Raw genomic sequence first — 20437 nt, forward strand, 5'->3', positions numbered from 1 at the left:
CTAGTGATCGGTTCTCAGTACCTTTTGGGCTTCTTGTAAACCCACATGACCCTGTCATGATACATGTCATCATGACTATAGAAAAAACCACAAAAGTCCATACTATCAACCAGAGCAAAATGGTGTGTAGTACATGCTGATCTTCTAAGCCCCTGTCTCCTTCTTTTTGCAAAGACTTCAGTCCGAGCTGGTGGGAGGAGGAGGAAAGTCCAGGGAGATTCTGCCGAACTGTTCCTGAAGGGTCTGTAGGTTCGTCTCTGGGGTCCCTTTGGTGGTGGCGTCCTCCTGTTGGTCTTGGGCAAGTGTCCTCTGGGGGTGTTCTGGAGTCGGTGGAGGTTCGGGGCATTTTTTTAGTCTGCTGGCATGGATCCACTGAGGGGTGTAGTCTGTGAGGACAGCAGTCCTGGAGACCTTCTCCACGTTCCATGGACCGGAGTAGATGGGCCCCACGTGCTTCCGTTGGGCAAGCTGCTTGATCAACACTTTATCCCCCGGGATGAATGGGTGAGTAGGTTCTGTTGGAAGAGGAGAAAAGGTGACAGCAACTTGTTCATTGTGTTCTTCTATTGTACTTACCAGATGTTTCACGTACTCTTCCTGTAAAGATTATATGTTAATGTCAGTCTGTGCATCTAATGCTTTTAGTTGGGTTTGTGCTGGGACACCCATTAGGATTTCGAATGGTGACAAACGTGTCCTAGAGTGGGGGGTGGTTCTGATTTGGAACAATATTCCTGGAAGGAAATCTATCCAGTTTTTTAACGTTCCTCCTATGGCCTTTTTTAGTTTGTCCTTTATATTCCTGTTCATTCTTTCTACCACTCCTGCACTTTGGGGATGATAGGGAATGTGAAGCTTCCACTGTATTCCCAGGCACCTTGCCAATTCTCGTGTCATATCTGAAGTAAAAGCCGGGCCCTGGTCTGACCAAATGGTGGCTGGTATGCCAAACCTACATACCCAATGATTAAGGAGAGCCCTTGTCGCTATTTTAGCTGTTTCCCCAGTGCAGGGGACCGCCTCCACCCATCCTGACCATTTGTCAACGATAACGCACAGGCATTTGATACTTCCCTTTTGTTTGGGCATGTGGGTGAAGTCTATTTGTAGGTCCTGTAGTGGGCCTAGGGGTGGGGGCAACTGGCCGTGTATACCATGCCGCTTACCCTGCGTGTTGTTTTGAGCGCATGTGAGGCATGACTTTGTTAGGGTCTTTGCATGGTTCTTTAGATTAACTGTGCAGAAGGTTTTTTCATACAGCTGTTGCAAGGGTTGGGACCCTATATGTCCGGGACCATGCAGGTAGGTCCAAATTGGGCCAAAGTGTCAATATTTTGTGTGGCCACCATTATTTTCCAGCACCGCCTTAACCTTCTTGGGCATGAAGTTCACCAGAGCTTCACAGGTTGCCATTGGAGTACACTTACACTCCTCCATGACAACATCATGGAGCTGGTGGATGTTAGAGACCTTGCGCTCCTCCACCTTCCATTTGAGGATGCCCCACAGATGCTCAATAGGGTTTAGGTCTGGAGACATGCTTGGCCAGTCTATCTCCTTTAGCCTCAGCTCCTTTAGCAAGGCAGTGGTCGTCTTGGAGGTGTGTTTGGGGTCATTATTATGTTTGAATACTGCCCTGCGGCCCAGTCTCCGAAGAAATGGGATCATGTTCTGCTTCAGTATGTCACAGTACATAGTTATATAGTAGGTGAGGTTGAATAAAAGACACAAGTCCATCAAGTCCAACCCACGCGTGTGATTATATGTCAGTATTACATTGTATATGCCTGTATGTTGTGGTCGTTTGGGTGCTCATCTAATACTTTTTTGAAACTCTCGATGCCTCCCACTGAAACCACCGCCTGTGGATGGGAATTCCACATCCTTGCCGCTCTTACAGTAAAGAACCCTCTACGCAGTTTAAGGTTAAACCTTTTTTCTTCTAATTTTAGTGAGTTGCCACGTGTCTTATTAAACTCCCCTTCCGTGAAAAAGTTTTATCCATATTGTGGGGTCACCGGTATGGTATATGTAAATTTTAATCATATCCCCTCTCAAGCGTCTCTTCCCCAGAGAGAATAAGTTCAGTGCTCGTAACCTTTCTTCATAACTAATATCTTTCAGACCCTTTATTAACTTTGTTGCCCTTCTCTGTACTCGCTCCATTTCCAGTACATCTTTCCTGAGGACTTGTGCCCAGAACTGGACAGCATACTCTAGGTGCGGCTGGACCAAAGTCTTGTAGAGTGGGAGAATAATCGCTTTATCCCTGGAGTTAATCGCCTTTTTTAATGCATGCCAATATTCTGTTTGCTTTGTTAGCAACAGCTTGGCATTGCATGTCATTGCTGAGCCTATCATCTACTAGGTCCCCCAGGTCCTTTTCCATCCTAGATTCTCCCAGAGGTTCACCCCCTAATGAGTAGATTGCATTCATATTTTTGCCACCCAAATGCATTATTTTACATTTTTCTACACTGAGGCCGGGTTCACACTGGAACCGGCTGTGGATCGCACAGGAGCACTGTGCGTCCCTGTTCCCCATTTCAGGGACGAATCAGAGCTGAATCTGTGCCTGAATTTGGCCCTGAAACTGAGTCAAAGACGCACAGTGTGCAGTGCGCTCCGTGGCCCCAATGGAGACATGTGAACCGGCTCTATAGGGAACCTGCATCTAATTTGCATAGGTGTGAACCCGGCCTAAACCTCATTTGCCATGTAGTTGCCCACCCCATTAGATTGTTCAGATCTTTTTTCAAGGTTTCCACATCCTGCAGAGAAGTTATTGCCCTGCTTAGCTTAGTGTAGTCCTCAAATACAGAGATTGAACTGCTTACCCCATCTGTCAGGTCATTCATGAACAAATTAACAGGCTTGGTCCCAGCACAGAACCCTGGGGGACCCCACTTCCCACCCCTGACCATTCTGAGTATTCAGGGGCGGACTGACAACTCATGGGGCCCCCGGGCAATAGGAGATTATGGGGCCTCTGGGCAATAGGAGAAGATTATGGGGCCCCCGGCAATAGGAGATTATGGGGCCCCCAGGCAATAGATTATGGGGCCACACAGTATATATACACACACACATAAAGTATACACACACAGAAACACAATATACACACACAGTATACACACACAGAATACACATAGACACACTGAAAAAGTACTGGAGAGGCGGGGCGACTATAATTTGGGGATTTTTAAAAAAACACAGATTTTTACATACTGTCCCTGGTTTTATTGAGGCTGGAAACCCTGATGGGGCCCCTTAGTGGCATGGGGCCCTCGGGCAGTGCACCCCTGCGAGTATTCCCCATTCATCACCACCCTCTGAACTTGCCCTTGTAGCCAGTTTTCAATCCATGTACTCACCCTACGGTCCATGCCAATGGACCTTACTTTGTACAGTAAATGTTTATGGGGAAATGTGTCAAATGCATTTGCAAAATCCAGATACACCACGTCTACGGGCCTTCCTTTATCTATATGGCAGCTCACCTTGTCATAGACGGCTAATAGATTGGTTTGGCAAGAACAGTTCTTCATGAATCCATGCTGATTACTGCTAATGATACTGTTTTCATTACTAAAATCTTGTATATAGTCCCTTATCATCCCCTCCATACTTGCATACTATTGATGTTAGGCTAACTGGTCTGTAATTCCCAGGGATGTGAAGGAGGCACATCCCTGGAAATTCATATATTTATATGAACTATACGTATCATGTTCAACTATTCACTTATTTATTTCATTATTTCATCTATTATTAATTTATTTATTTCTCATTTTTTTTTGCATTTAAGGTTGAGACTCTGATATTCACACATAATTGGTCATTCATCATGTGCACCTGCAGCTGTTTTACGTATCATATCTGAAAAATTCTTTTTCCTTTCATGTGTCTTTACACATTTCATTATTTAAATGATTATTACATTTTACATTATACTGCCTTATATATATATATATATATATATATATATATATATATATATATTTCTGCTCGTGTATACTTTTCTCTCTCCTTCACATGTCTTATATTACGTTCAGTTTAGTTTACATATATATTTTTCACTTGCATCACTTATATAGATTTACATTCACTATACACATTCTCATGCACATTTTTATGCACACTTTTTATTACGATATTTTTCCACATATTTATGTTTTTTCATATATATACAGTGCCTTGCGAAAGTATTCGTCCCCCTTGAACTTTTTAACCTTTTGCCACATTTCAGGCTTCAAACATAAAGATATAACATTTTTATTTTTTGTGAAGAATCACCAACAAGTGGGACACAATTGTGAAGTGGAACCAAATCTATTGGATTTTTGAAACTTTTTTAACTAATAAAAAAATTAAAAGTGGGGCGTGCAAAATTATTCGGCCCCCTTGCATTAATACTTTGTAGAGCCACCTTTTGCTGCGATTACAGCTGCAAGTCGCTTGGGGTATGTGTCTATCAGTTTTGCACATCGAGAGACTGAAATTTTTGCCCATTCTTCCTTGCAAAACAGCTCGAGCTCAGTGAGGTTGGATGGAGAGCGTTTGTGAACAGTTTTTAGCTCTTTCCACAGATTCTCGATTGGATTCAGGTCTGGACTTTGACTTGGCCATTCTAACACCTGGATACGTTTATTTGTGAACCATTCCTTTGTAGATTTTGCTGTATGTTTGGGATCATTGTCTTGTTGGAAGATAAATCTCCGTCCCATTTTCAGGTCTTTTGCAGACTCCAACAGGTTTTCATCCAGAATGGTCCTGTATTTGGCTGCATCCATCTTCCCCTCAATTTTAATCATCTTCCCTGTCCCTGCTGAAGAAAAGCAGGCCCAAACCATGATGCTGCCACCACCATGTTTGACAGTGGGGATGGTGTGTTGAGGGTGATGAGCTGTGTTGCTTTTACGCCAAACATATCGTTTTGCATTGGGGGCAAAAAGTTCGATTTTGGTTTCATCTGACCAGAGCACCTTCTTCCATATGTTTGGTGTGTCTCCCAGGTGGCTTGTGGCAAACTTTAGATGAGACTTTTTATGGATATCTTTGAGAAATGGCTTTCTTCTTGCCACTCTTCCATAAAGGCCAGATTTGTGCAGTGTACGACTGATTGTTGTCCTATGGACAGACTCTCCCACCTCAGCTGTAGTTCTCTGCAGTTCATCCAGAGTGATCATGGGCCTCTTGGCTGCATCTCTGATCAGTCTTCTCCTTGTCTGAGCTGAAAGTTTAGAGGGACGGCCAGGTCTTGGTAGATTTGCAGTGGTCTGATACTCCTTCCATTTCAAAATGATCGCTTGCACAGTGCTCCTTGGGATGTTTAAAGCTTGGAAAATCTTTTTGTATCCAAATCCGGCTTTAAACTTCTCCACAACAGTATTACCGACCTGCCTGGTGTGTTTCTTGGTCTTCATGATGCTCTCTGCGCTTTCAACAGAACCCTGAGACTATCACAGAGCAGGTGCATTTATACAGAGACTTGATTACACACAGGTGGATTCTATTTATCACCATCAGTCATTTAGGACAACATTGGATCATTCAGAGATCCTCGCTGAACTTCTGGAGTGAGTTTGCTGCACTGAAAGTAAAGGGGCCGAATAATTTTGCACGCACCACTTTTCTGTTTTTTATTTGCTAAAAAAGTTTAAATTATCCAATAGATTTCGTTCCACTTCACAATTGTGTCCCACTTGTTGGTGATTCTTCACAAAAAATTAAAATTTTATATCTTTATGTTTGAAGCCTGAAATGTGGCAAAAGGTTGAAAAGTTCAAGGGGGCCGAATACTTTCGCAAGGCACTGTATATATATATATATATATATATATATATATATATATATATATATTGTAATATTTGGGGGTTATTTTAGCTTAAAGGTAGAGCTTACCAGTGAGCTGGATCCACACCAGATGTCGTTTAAGGGCTCGTAGGCCCACTTTTATTAAAGAAAGAAAAGTCAGATAACAAAATAGTTGCCCACACAGGGGTTTCAGCTTTCCACAGCAGTAATGTATGTAGAACCAAAAATACCAAGCCACCTGGCTCTCTTTAGCAGCACTGCTGCTCAGACTTCTGCTGCAGCCCTCTTGGCTCTTTAACAGAGTTCCTGTACACCCAGTACCTCAGCACTCTTTAACAGCTTCTCTTTCAGCCCACAAGCTTGGACCCTCTGTCTGCTCTGACAGACCGACCTGTGCAGACATGCACACTTCTTCTCCATTACACGCCTGGACTCCTCGGGAGGGTGGAGCCCAGAACCATGGTGTTGGCTTTGTTTTAAGCCCAAGACCCATCTGTGCAATCATGCAGCCAGACTTCTGGCTGTTCCCAAAACCCGGTCCCAGGATTGGAGATTCCGTACTACCACAATATATATATATATATATATATATATATATATATATACACTTTTTTGCTTTATTATATAGATGCAGAGCAAGGTTTGGTTTCATCATTAATTTTTCATTGACATGCATTGGGAGCCTCCATTACTCGCTTAATGTGACTATGCTGTCTCTTAGTGAATGAATTGTTTTATTGATTAATTGAATAATTGATTCATTCATTACATGTCAGTTTGTGAAGCATATTTGTTACTTGCTCTCATGTCTGTCAGCTATGAATAAGCACTCTTGGTAGTGTGAAACGCGTTAGCTGTTGTTGCTTTTGCTGTGATTCATTTGATGTGTTCCTGTTCTACGAATAAAAGGCACTGAGTTTGTTTTGGAGTGCGGCCGCCCAGAGTTGTCTAAATTATCTACAAATTCCCAGGGATGTATTTTGGCCCTTTTTTAAATATTGGTGCTACATTTGCTTTTCTCCAGTCAGCTAGTACTATTCCAGTCAGTTGACTGTCATTCAAAATTAGGAACAATGGTCTGGCAATTACTTGACTGAGTTCCCTAAATACGCTCAGGTGCAAGCCACCCCGGTGATTTATTAATGTTAAGTTTCCCAAGTCTATTTCTAATTCTGTCCTCTGTTAGCCATGAGGGTGCTTCCTGTTATGTGTCATGGGGACAAACACTGCAGTTTTGGTTACTGAAGCCCCCCTATTCCCTTGTGAAGAGGAGAAGGATAAATTCAATAGCTTCGCCATCTCCCCATTCTTTGTAACCAGATGTCCTTACACATTCTTTATGGGGCCAATATGATCTGTCCTCCTTTTTTTTACTATTTATATACTTAAATAATTTTTTGGGATTTATTTTTCTCTCCTCCACTATGTGTCTTTCGTGTTCTATCTTAGCCGCCCTAATTGTACCCAGGGGCGGACTGACAACTCATGGGGCCCCCGGGCAATAGGAGAAGATTATGGGGCCCCGGGCAATAGGAGATAATGGGGCCCCCAGGCAATAGGAGATTATGGGGCCACACAGTATACACACATGCACACATACAGTATACACACACAGACACACAATATACACACACAGTATACCCACTGAATACACATACACACACTGAAAAGGTACTGGAGAGGCGGGCAGCTATAATCTTGGGATTTTTAGAAAACACAGATTTTTACATACTGTACCTGGTTTTATTAAGGCTGGCAACCCTGATGGGGCCCCTTCCTGGCATGGGGCCTTCGGCAGTGCCCGAGTGCCCGAATGGTCAATCCACCCCTGATTGTACCCTTACATATCTTGTTTCATTTGTAAAGTCTGAATGCTGATGATCCCTCAGCTGTCAGGGCTGGGCTCAGCCCTTCCTTCTCTGAGCTGGCCGCTCAGCTGTCGGCTAATTGCCAGCTCCTTTCTATCCACAGTTGCTCAGCTGTTGCTGATATCCTGCTCGTCAGTCCTGCCTACTTAAGCTGTCCAGTCCAGAGGAGCTTTGCCTTCACCTTAGTCAACATCAGAGACGCTCTCCTGCCTTCCTGTTAAAAGACTGGCTTGGCTGACATCCCTTCTGGCTCCAGATCCTGCTTGCTGTTTTACTATCCTCATTTCTGGCTCCTTGGAGTTTGGTTTGTCTGACTATCCGTTACGGTTCCTGAACTCTGACTATGTTTTGACTATGTTTGTTCTATTTGCTTCAACAAGTGTGATTTAACGGTACTTCTGTCTCAGTCTGATTTCATGGTTTCTGACATCAGCCTTGTATTTTTTTAAGGCTTTCTCCTTTACTTTTATATGCATTTTTACATCAGAGTTAAGCCATCAAGGACTTTTGTTTGCTCTTTTAAATTTATTTCCCAATGGGATGCACTGGCTAATGCCCTTATTTAATATGCTTTTATAGCAAACCCATCTCACCTCTGTGTTCTTTGTTTCTAAGATTTTATACCAATTTATATCTTCTGGCAAGGTTCGTAGTTTAGGGAAGTTGGCTCTTTTGAAATTCAGTGTCTTTGTGTTCCCCTTGTGTTTCCTATTTGTGTGATTTATACTGAAGCCAATTGACCTGTGATCGCTGTTTCCTAAATTGCCCCGTATGTCCACATCCGTGATCAGGTCTGTATTGTTGGTAATTAGTAGATCTAGTAAGTTCTTTTTTCTAGCTGGTGCATCTACCATCTGACCTATGAAATTGTCCTGCAAGACATTTAGGAACTGGCGAGCCTTAGACGAATGCGTGGTTCCCTCCACCCAGTCTATGTCTGGATAATTAAAATCCCCCATTATGATAACACTTTCCATCCTTGCTGCTAATCCAAATTGTGATGGGAGGTCCGTCTCCCCCTTCTCCCTCAGGTTAGGGGGCCTACTCCAAGTACTATTTTCCCCTTAGCTTCATCCCTTTGGAGCTCTACCCATAATGATTCCACCTCCTCCCTAGCTCCCTTATTGATGTCATCGCTCACATTCACTTGTACATTATTCTAGATATATAGGCATACCCACTCCCCCTTTTTTACCCTCTCATGTTGGCATTCATGGTTCCCTCAATGAACTGTAGCTCCCCAGTGCCGGCAGCACTCATGCAGCTCCAGACCATGACACTCCCATCACCATGCTTAACTGTAGGCAAGACACACTTATCTTTGTACTCCTCACCTGGTTGCTTGTCACCCTCTGAACCAAATAAGTTTATCTAGGTTTCATCAGATCACAGGACATGGTTCCAGTAATCAATACAGTTCCTCAATGAACTGTAGCTCCCCAGTGCCGGCAGCACTCATGCAGCTCCAGACCATGACACTCCCACCACCATGCTTAACTGTAGGCAAGACACACTTATCTTTGTACTCCTCACCTGGTTGCTTGTCACCCTCTGAACCAAATAAGTTTATCTAGGTTTCATCAGATCACAGGACATGGTTCCAGTAATCCATGTCGTTAGTCTACTTGTCTTCAGCAAACTGTTTGCAGGCTTTGTTGTGCATTATCTTTAGAAGAGGCTTCCTTCTGGCACAACAGCCATGCAGACCAATTTGATGCAGTGTGTGGCGTGTGGTCTGAGTACTGACAGGTTGACCCCACCCCTTCAACCTCTGCAGCAATGCTGGCAGCAATCATACATCTATTTCCCAAAGACAATCTCTGGATATGATGGTGAGCATGTGCACCCAACTTCTTTGTTTGACCATGGCAAGGCTTGTTCTGAGTGGAACCTGTTCTGTTAAACCACTGTATAGTCTTGGCCACTGTGCTGCAGCTCAGTTTCAGGGTCTTGGCAATCTTCTTATAGCCAAGGCCATCTTTATGTAGAGCAACAATTCTTTTTTTTAAATCTTCAGAGTTCTTTGCCATGAGGTGCCATGTTGAACTTCCAGTGACCAGTGTGCGCGAGTGAGTGTAACACCGAATTTAACACACCTGTTCCCCATTCACACCTGAGACCTTGTAACACTAAAGAGTCACATGACACCGGGGAGGGAAAATGGCTAATTAGACCCAATTTTGGACATTTTTACTTAGACGTGTACTCAGTTTTGTTGACAGCGGTTTAGACATTAATGGCTGTGTTTTGAGTTATTTTGCAGGGACAGCAAATTGACACTGTTATACAAGCTGTACACTCACTACTTTACATTGTATAAAAGTGTAATTTCTTCAGTGTTGTCACATGAATAGATATAATAAAATATTTACAAAAATGTGAGGGGTGTACTCACTTTGAGATACTGTACATCTAAAGGAAAATTGTACAAAAATATTACGTAATATATGGCCAGCCTTACTCTTAATGTGGTTCTAAAGCTTGAGCCCCACCAATGGCTCGTTCCCCCCCCCCCCCTTAAAGCAGTTCTTCACCCTAGGAACAATAGAAAAGGGCACTCCCCAGTCCAGGGATCCAGCACCCTCCTCACCCAAGCCGATTCTTCGTTGGGCTTCAGTCTCTAGCATGTTAACTGTGGCTCTTTCTAAATGGTCCCATAGCCTTCTGGGACCTGTGATGTCCTAGAAAGCTGTGGGCAGGGAGGGGTAGGAGAACTTCCGGTGGATCCGCCACTGCAATCTGGCCGGAAGTGGGAGTGAGTATCTTCTGTCAAAACCAGGACCCTCCCCCCCCCCCCTGAAAAAAATAAACTGTCCAAATTTAGTAGAGGAGTGGGGGAGGAAGCTGAAACTTCCCCTTTTGGGTGAAGTTTTCCTTTAAACACTCCTTGGCTCCACTTCAATCCAGCGTTGTGTCCATATGCAATGCCACTGCTTTCTCTTCCTGGTCTCACAAGAGATTTGGAGAGTGGGAGCCAATGTCTCTTGCTGCTGTCAGTCAAATCCTGTGAGGAGGGTGTATGGGGTGTGGCTGGGTGGGCAGCACCGTGTGTGTCTATGGGCGCACACAGCCTGGCTCGTGAGCACACCTGCATGGGTTCCAGCACAACAGCCAATTTGTTATGGGGCCACCTGCAAGAGGGAGCAGAGAGCGATGGTGGGGGACTCTAGAAAATGAGGTAAGGGAACACTCTGGGAAATACCACTGCACAGAGCAGGTAAATATAAAAAAAAATATTTTAAATAAAAAAAAATGATCCTTTAAAATCACTTTATACTTAACCAGATAGCATAAATGTTCATTATCAAGAATCTTGTATCAGGACTAGAATTTACATTTTAATAGGAATTTAGTTAGCAAAACTGTTGAATACATACTGCTTATAACTTTGAAGCCTCAACAATATTTTAGAAAAAAGCTGTATGTTATTTCCCATTTTGTAATATATAGCCATTAGCAAGTAAGCAAGTAGTAACTGATTTTTGATGGCAGCCCTGATTACATTATTTTAATGGTAGCCAAAAACATTTATCTTTTCTTAGACAGTATAGAACTATTGTGAAAAAAGGCCTTCGCGCTACTATTTACAGGTAAAAATAATGAATAAAGAACAGGGTAATAATATACCTCATATATAAAATCAATGTGGAAAATAAATAAGAATACATAAAACGAATAATGCAATAAATAAGTGCACGTGCAAATGTCGCAATAAGGTGCTAGAAACTGCAGCTGGACCTGATAGCGTTACAGGAAACTACCAGACAAAAATTAAAAGTGAGAAGTGGTCCTGCGCAAATCAACCATAATCATAAATAAAGTGCTACGTGCTTTTAGACAAAATTAATAATACAAATTATTAAATATATAGAAAGCAGGCAAAAACAAAGTCCATATAGTAGATCTCAAATTCTTGTTCAATGGCACCAATTAGGAGAACAACAGGCAAAAAGGTACTTCTAAAAATCGGGGGACTAAGGGCTCCCAGAACTCTCACCTCCAACTGTAGAAAAGTAGGCACATCCAGCAAAGCAGACAACCTCCATTCTTGTTATCAGCCACCAGGGGGTCCTCAGCCACGGCCGACTAGGAAACAATAATCTCCGCACTGGGCCACAAGGGGGCCATATATCACTGTGTAGACTGTACTGTAGCTACGAAGATGGTTTCCACAGGAGTATGCAGCTCAAAAAAAAGGATCAATCATGTGACTCACTGATCCCCTGAAGAAGTCACGTGATTGATGCAACGTGTAGGGAGTGGCCGTAACGTCGTACCGGAAGTGAAGTAGGACTGGCGGAAAACGCCAGGACACCATTTTACTTAATGTGCTGTTTTATTGTTTAAGATGTGAGAGTCCGATTTATACACTTTTTATTGATTAAACTTTACAATTTTAAGAATTACTACACTATCAGAGCCTTCCCTCTCTCTCCATGTTGATCCTTTTTTTTGAGCTGCATACTCCTGTGGAAACCATCTTCGTAGCTACAGTACAGTCTACACAGTGATATATGGCCCCCTTGTGGCCCAGTGGGGAGATTATTGTTTCCTAGTCGGCCGTGGCTGAGGACCCCCTGGTGGCTGATAACGAGAATGGAGGTTGTCTGCGATTTTTAGAAGTACATTTTTGCCTGTTGTTCTCCTAATTGGTGCCATTGAACAAGAATTTGAGATCTACTATATGGACTTTGTTTTTGCCTGCTTTCTATATATTTAATAATTTGTATTATTAATTTTGTCTAAAAGCACATAGCACTTTATTTATGATTATGGTTGATTTGCGCAGGACCACTTCTCACTTTTAAGTATAGAACTATTGCAGCCATGAAAGTGAGATAAGAATGCAGTGTGAAAGGTGTGTATAAATGCAAACTGAGTGCAATATATCATAGGAATTACTCAGGTATAACCTTTTAAATGAGAACCAGTTAATGACCAAAACCACACACAATTATACTGGGTACCAATTTCAAGTCTCTCATGCTACAATAAAAAGGTGTTTGAATCCAGATGGCTGTCTCTGCACAAAATGGAAAAACACACTTGCATATTGTATTCAGATAATAGACAGGACAGGAATAGGAATTGAAGGTAGCTCCCAGAGGCCACATGGTCCCTATTTGCCTGTTATCTTCTTGCAAATTTTGGTTAATAAACTCCTACTATGGACCAGTTTGTGTTAAAATTAATATCTGTACCCAGCAACGTAAGTGGTTTACTTTGCTGTAGAATGTTTATACCTTCCACTTGTTCTGCTACTTTTGGTCTTTGCCAGAGCACCCATGATATCTACCCATTCTTCTGAACAATGGGGAAGATGTCACACACCCCTGCCCCCAAAAAATGAGGAGAGGAAGCATGTACAGTTCTTTTGTAAAGCCCTGTACACATGTGCCAAATGTCAGGCAACATCAGCCAGTTCAATAAGAAATGTCTGCCATTCCGCCCTTGTGTATGGCAGCCGGTCCAACAGAAGCTGGCCATTTGGCCAGCTTCTGTCGGCCGAGCATACTGGAAAGCCAGCAGCTGACTGGCTCCCAGTCAGCATTCTCAGCCAATAGTTGAGAGCATGGACCTACAGTGTTCTGGTGGGGGGCCATTCCCCTGTCAGAACACAACAGCTCAGCGGGGGAGATTGTTGTACCAATGTCGGATCGTTAGTGCAACGGTTCTGAATGGAGCTGTTCAACCTGCTGGCTTGAATGAAAAAAGACAAGTGGTGTGTACCAGGCTTAAGACTGAACTTGTTCTGCAAGTTGTAACTTACGTAGGAATCTTGGCAGAGCTGTCCACTGTTCCGGTGGTATTGGAGAAAGTGGATGCCATGTACATGCTCTGTATGCTTCATACAGTTAAAGCAAATCTTTGCTGCACCTGAGCACCACAAACCAAAAACACCAATTAATACATTTTTTTAAATTCAAAGCAACCTTCCCATCCACCCATGTCTCCATGCTTTATTTTGCTGAGAAAACACTTTGAAGAACAACCTTCTAGTACAGCCTTTCTCAACCTTTTCAACACAGAGGAACCCTTGAAATAGTTCTCTGGTATTGGGGAACCCCTGCTAAAAATTAGAAATATGTAACTCGTGATACAATAGTGTGATGGTCAGTTGGAAGAATGGTCCTTACATTTGTGGTCATTGGGAAGAACTACCTCCTTACAGATAGCTAAAAAGATCAATGGTGTGAGTGGGAACTTATTTGAGAGGCAGAAATTGCCCAATGCTGAAGGAACCCTTAGCAACCTCTGGAGGAACCCTAGGGTTCCACGGAACCCTGGTTGAGAATCACTGTTTTAGTATTTCTGGTCGTGGCTATCTTGAGTAAAGGCAAATGATTCATATTATTTACTTCCTGGAATCCATCTGTCCTTAGCTCAAGCATGCATGCATGCAGAAGAGAAGAGTGTACTTAGCTGCCTAGGCAAGAAATTGGGACGTAATTGAAGACATGTAAAAAAATAATTAAAACTTATACTATTTTATATATATATATATATATATATGTATGTATATATATATATATATATATATATATATATATATATATATATATATACTTTCCTATTTATTTATTAATGCTGGAAGCATGAGAATTAAAAAAAATAATCAATGTTGATTGGGAGAGGGAAGCTTAACTTTAAGCCAACCAATAATTTGCCTACTATGGTAACTGGTCTTGTTCAAATTTATTTACCTAATCAAATTGGCAAAAATCGAAAAACCTGCAGATTTTAATAATTAGTTATGAGATAATAAAGGACATTATTATTTCTATATAAAAAAATAGATACACTTTGGTAAAATAAATATAAAGCAAAGACATTATTCAGTTTTCAGCCCACATATACACCAATATCCTTTAGTACAGCGCAGTATATTTTTTGGTCCTGTTAAATTGTAGATTGCTTGTTGGATGATAAGTGTTCAAGATGTGTGTCCTATCTATAAATTTAGTTACATACAGTATACTGTATACCGTATGTGCTGTCTTTGTACTGTTTTCTGATAAAATGCTGATATTTGACCTTTCCCATCCTGCTCAAACAGAACAATCAACAACAGCCATTGCAGTAAATATTTCTAGAACTGTATCTAATATAAAGATCAGTGGCTGCAGTAATATTTTTTAATGAGTTTTTGTTTAGCTTTACGAATAATAATTTTCAATAACAATCTTAGTTATGAGGAGCTGTGTACAGAGTAGATAAAATCGCACCGATTTACTAAAGTTAAGAATCTTCACTCAAATTTTGGTTACTTTTTCTTTCACGTCAGTTATTTAATTATGTAAAAAGCTAATTCTTTTTTACTTATTTCATCTGCAGATGATTGAGTAAACAGATTGAATAGTAATTTGCTTTTCACGATTCACGACTGAATAACTAAAATTTGTATTCATATCATTCATTTAATGAAGATCCTCAATTATTTTATTAAATAAGTCTTAACATAATAAGCTACTGTTACATAACAGTTCAAAATGTGGACTACAGAAAAACCCTGCTGGACGCCTCAGTTCCCACCAATATAACTCTTTATGTATGACAAGGTTTTAATGGGCCCAATATGGGACTATAATCCTTTACAGCAGTGATTCTCAACCAGGGTTTCGTGGAACCCTAGGGTTCCTCCAAAGGTTGCTAGGGGTTCCTTCAGTATTGGGCAATTTCTGCCTCTCAGATAAGTTCCCACTGACACCACTGATCTTTTTAGCTATCTGTAAGGAGGTTATTCTTCCCAATTACCACAAATGTAAGGATCATTCTTCCCATTGAGTTGTAGATTTCTAAAATTTAGCAGGGGTTCCCCAAGACCGGAGAACTATTTCAAGGGTTCCTCTGTGTTGAAAAGATTAAGAGGCTGCTTTACAGGGAGGGTAGGGTCGGTATGGTATTTCTGGCACTTCCAGCCTTATTTCTGTGCATTTCTGTAGGCACAAAATCTGTAGATACACAGTACAGTTCATTGAGATTCAGTAATACAAGAACACACCCTGTTATACAGAGTCATGTAGGAGGCGAAGTTATCCTTTAACTTTATAGTGAAATTACACTTACACAGGATATTGTGTGAGTGAGGTGATAAATGAGAAATCAAAGTTACACTAAACTCTGGTTTTAAAAAAATTTATTCATATTTACTCTTAACTCAAAAAGTTCAACCTTCTATTGTTCTCAGCCTTCTCCAAGTTTATTTGCCCCCCCCCCCCACCCCCACTTCCTGTTAGAAGGTGGATACGTTTATTCTCCATGGTCCTGCTATATGTAGGAATGTGGCCACCCTTGCTCCTGAGATGGATGATGGTCTAGGGAATTTGTAGTGTGTACAGGGCAGTGGACATGAATGGCCACAACTAATGCTTTGATGGTAGAAGTGAGAAGGAAAATTGAAGGTTAGGGAGCTCACAGAGGATTCAGACAACAAACTCTTCTGCACTGAAGAGTGAAACCTCTAATATGTATGGATATAAATATTCCTTGCCGCCGGAAAAATATTACACATCACCCGTTGACCAAGCTTTGCAGCCCTCCTCAGGGGGCTGATTCTTTTTTACTTATTTCATCTGCAGATGATTGAGTAAACAGATTGAATAGTAATTTGCTTTTCACGATTCACGACTGAATAACTAAAATTTATATTCATATCATTCATTTAATGAAGATCCTCAATTATTTTATTAAATAAGTCTTAACATAATAAGCTACTGTTACATAACAGTTCAAAATGTGGACTACAGAAAAACCCTGCTGGACGCCTCAGTTCCCACCAATATAACTCTTTATGTATGACAAGGTTTTAATGGGCCCAATATGGGACTATAATCCTTTACAGCAGTGATTCTCAACCAGGGTTTCGTGGAACCCTAGGGTTCCTCCAAAGGTTGCTAGGGGTTCCTTCAGTATTGGGCAATTTCTGCCTCTCAGATAAGTTCCCACTGACACCACTGATCTTTTTAGCTATCTGTAAGGAGGTTATTCTTCCCAATTACCACAAATGTAAGGATCATTCTTCCCATTGAGTTGTAGATTTCTAAAATTTAGCAGGGGTTCCCCAAGACCGGAGAACTATTTCAAGGGTTCCTCTGTGTTGAAAAGATTAAGAGGCTGCTTTACAGGGAGGGTAGGGTCGGTATGGTATTTCTGGCACTTCCAGCCTTATTTCTGTGCATTTCTGTAGGCACAAAATCTGTAGATACACAGTACAGTTCATTGAGATTCAGTAATACAAGAACACACCCTGTTATACAGAGTCATGTAGGAGGCGAAGTTATCCTTTAACTTTATAGTGAAATTACACTTACACAGGATATTGTGTGAGTGAGGTGATAAATGAGAAATCAAAGTTACACTAAACTCTGGTTTTAAAAAAATTTATTCATATTTACTCTTAACTCAAAAAGTTCAACCTTCTATTGTTCTCAGCCTTCTCCAAGTTTATTTGCCCCCCCCCCCCACCCCCACTTCCTGTTAGAAGGTGGATACGTTTATTCTCCATGGTCCTGCTATATGTAGGAATGTGGCCACCCTTGCTCCTGAGATGGATGATGGTCTAGGGAATTTGTAGTGTGTACAGGGCAGTGGACATGAATGGCCACAACTAATGCTTTGATGGTAGAAGTGAGAAGGAAAATTGAAGGTTAGGGAGCTCACAGAGGATTCAGACAACAAACTCTTCTGCACTGAAGAGTGAAACCTCTAATATGTATGGATATAAATATTCCTTGCCGCCGGAAAAATATTACACATCACCCGTTGACCAAGCTTTGCAGCCCTCCTCAGACCTCTAATAGTGTGTATGGGGTCTTAGGCTGGCCATACATGGTCAAATTTCGAAAGGAATTTTCTTTTGAAAATTGATTTAGAATTTCGACCAGCCAAGCCTTCAATTTCACCTCCTAATAATTTTCGTGGCTGAGAATCTTCTTTTCTTTCCTGGAATTTTCTCTTCTTGTACATGCGCATTTCTATTTTTGATTACATTTCTCACACGATTCTCCCATCATTGATTAGAAAATCAGTCCTTTTTCAAAAAATCTCCAACATGTCCAAATTACTTAAATTTGATTGCCACGCGAAAATTGGCTGTTGATGCAGCCCACTAATGGTGCAAAATACGAACAAAGATTCTGAGATAAGATTTTTGAAAGAAACTACTTTTGAAATTCGACCCATGTATGGCCTACCTCCAGAAGCAATAGAGGTAAGGAGGTAAATTCCACTTTTGAACTTGTACCTACAGGCAGGGCTTTTTTCAGGGGGAACTTGGTGGAACTCAGTTCCACCACCTCTGGGGCAGGGGGGGGGGGGGCTGCTGACCACAATCACATGTAAACACAGAAGTCCGGTTTCTGTGTTTACAAGTAACCCCCCTGAACTCTGCACTCTGTAATGCAATCTTGGTATTTAATGCCCCTTTAGAACCCTCCTACTGTGAAATTTGACTGACCACAACCACTATTTGATGTGATTTGGAGGGTGTGTGTGGGTGGAGGGGATTTGGGGGGTCGTGGTTGAGTTCCAGCACCTATTGTTTGAGAAAAAAGGCCCTGCTTACAGGTAAACCTATAATAAGGCATATCTGTAGATACAGTGAATTTCTCCTAAACTTGAACTGTTTAGGAGATATTTACAATGCTGCTGGTGATGTCAACGGTCAGGGGCGGACTGACAATTTGGCCACTCGGGCACTGCCCGAGGGCCCCTTGCCACTGGGGGGCCCCATCAGGGTTGCCAGACTCAGTAAAACCAGGGACAGTATGTAAAAATCTGTGTTTTTTTTACATCTGTCTCTAAAATGTCCCTTACCGACATCCTTTTGGTCTAAAAATCCTGAGATTATAGCTGCCCCACCTCTCCAGTAACTTCTCAGCCAATAGAAATGTCTGTGTATACTGAGTGTACATGTATGTTTATACTGTGTGATTGCATACTGTGTATGTGTATACTGTGTGGCCACATAATCTCTGATTGCCTGGGGGCCCCATAATCTCCTATTACTCAGGGGTCCCATGAGTTGTCAGTCCGCCCCTGTCAACGATACACACAGTCTGAAGCTCTGTGCCAGAGCCAAGGGTGGAGGGAAGACTGGGTGAAGATGGCAGTGCTGGAGATCGGTGACAGCTCTGCACAGGAGGGATCCACTTTATAGGTAAGTCTGGCGTAATGTTGTCACCTGTCCAGGATTCACCCGGAAAGTTCGGGTTTTGAATCATGTGTCCGGGTTTCAGTCCACCTGAAACCCAGACACATTATTCAGACCAGGCTGTGGCTCCCCAAGTAACCAAGATAGTCATACACAAATCTGTTGCTGTCCGGGAGCTGCGGGCAGCTGTTTGGGGGCAGGTTTAACTAAAGGGGGGGTAATAATGTCAGCAAGAGAAATTTGGCCACACCCACTGTGTGCCAAGGCATGCTCTGTGTGCTACATTACTACTCTCCTTGGGGCACCCAAATGTATCCCAGGTGTTTTATAATCCTATAGTGTTTACAGCAAACTAGTACACTGTGACTTAACCCTGCTGGGGGGGCCACTTAAGTTTTTTTCAGTAGTGGTTTACTACCTCTTTAAGAAGTAATTTCATGAAAAAATAGATAACAGGGCAATTAAGTGGTGAATGTGCATGGATTATATTTGAAGAATAAGGATATGATTTAGTGTCACTTTAAGACTAATAATGTATATGTTGCTTTTGTAGCACATCCAACATTTGAAGCTCAACATCTTCATTTCAGGGATATATATGAAGGAGGTGACAGTAGTTGTAGAGTATTAGGAGTACTAATTAACATTGATTGTATACAGGAAATTTTATTTTCATGTCTCTAAACCTTTACATTGCTTTTAAATGGAAACTAAACGTCTTATTTCCCTGCACACAGGAAATGGCACTCACCTTCCAAAATATACAGATATTGTGGATATAAATCAAGGTAATGTTTTACTGTTCCTATTTTTACATACATAAATTCTTGTTCAATACAAATAAAATGAGTGCTGCTTCTTATACAGAAGAAACCAAATGAAATACAAATGGAAGCTGCAATTTCTTAACTTCTTTTTAAAGGTGAAAGTTGGTTTTACTACCTAGTGGGTCACTGACATGGAACGAGTAGGCAGCTAGTAAAGAAAAGACCTGCAAACTCATTCTGGGTCAAAGTATTACTAAATAGTATGCAAGGATCAGGATGACAGCCTTGGAGCTTTAAAACAAAATCGGCAGTGCAAATGCCTCTATTTACTGCTAAATCACAAGAATAATAGGTTGATTTTTAGGGATGATTTACTAAAACTGTATATAGTTTACTTATGCAGTATTAAACCCAAAAGTAAACTTTTCTTATTCCTTTAGCTCCAACCGTATGCACATATGCGGCCTCGGCTTTAAGGGGTTATAACGGGATGATGCGTGCAGCTACAGGCATTACCCCATTACCGTTTTTTAGAGAGGGCGGTGGCCTCTAAAGGGATAACTGATGCTGCTAAAAGCTGCTCTGCCCCCTCCCTCTGCCTTCCCGTTCCTCCCGTGCCACCGGGAGACACAATCCGGCACTTCCGCCGGCTAGAGTGAGACTAGAAGATAGCCGGAAAAGACTTCCTTCCAGTCTGCTCTGGGTAAACACTGAAGCAACGTCATAATGTCACTTCCGGTTTACTCAGGTGCCAATGGTGCTGTTTTAAAAAAAATTACAGTATTCTTCAGAATCGCAGTTTTTGACGATCTAAATACTTTGAAGTGCAGAGG

The 20437-nt window shown here is 41.8% G+C and overlaps 1 protein-coding gene across 1 annotated transcript in view; it reads left to right on the forward strand.

Moving 5' to 3' along the window:
* Positions 1 to 20437, forward strand: part of LOC143998081 (meprin A subunit beta-like) — a 106545-nt gene that overhangs the window by 21325 nt on the left and 64783 nt on the right. The window contains exon 3 of the mRNA XM_077493837.1: positions 19575 to 19625. Within this exon, the coding sequence (XP_077349963.1) occupies positions 19575 to 19625 (51 nt within the window). The remainder of the gene's footprint in view (positions 1 to 19574; positions 19626 to 20437) is intronic.

The sequence above is a fragment of the Lithobates pipiens genome, unplaced genomic scaffold, assembly GCF_037356315.1.
Source record: "Lithobates pipiens isolate NorthernLeopardFrog02 unplaced genomic scaffold, aLitPip1_a1.2 Scaffold_19, whole genome shotgun sequence".
Taxonomy (NCBI): Eukaryota; Metazoa; Chordata; class Amphibia; order Anura; family Ranidae; genus Lithobates; species Lithobates pipiens.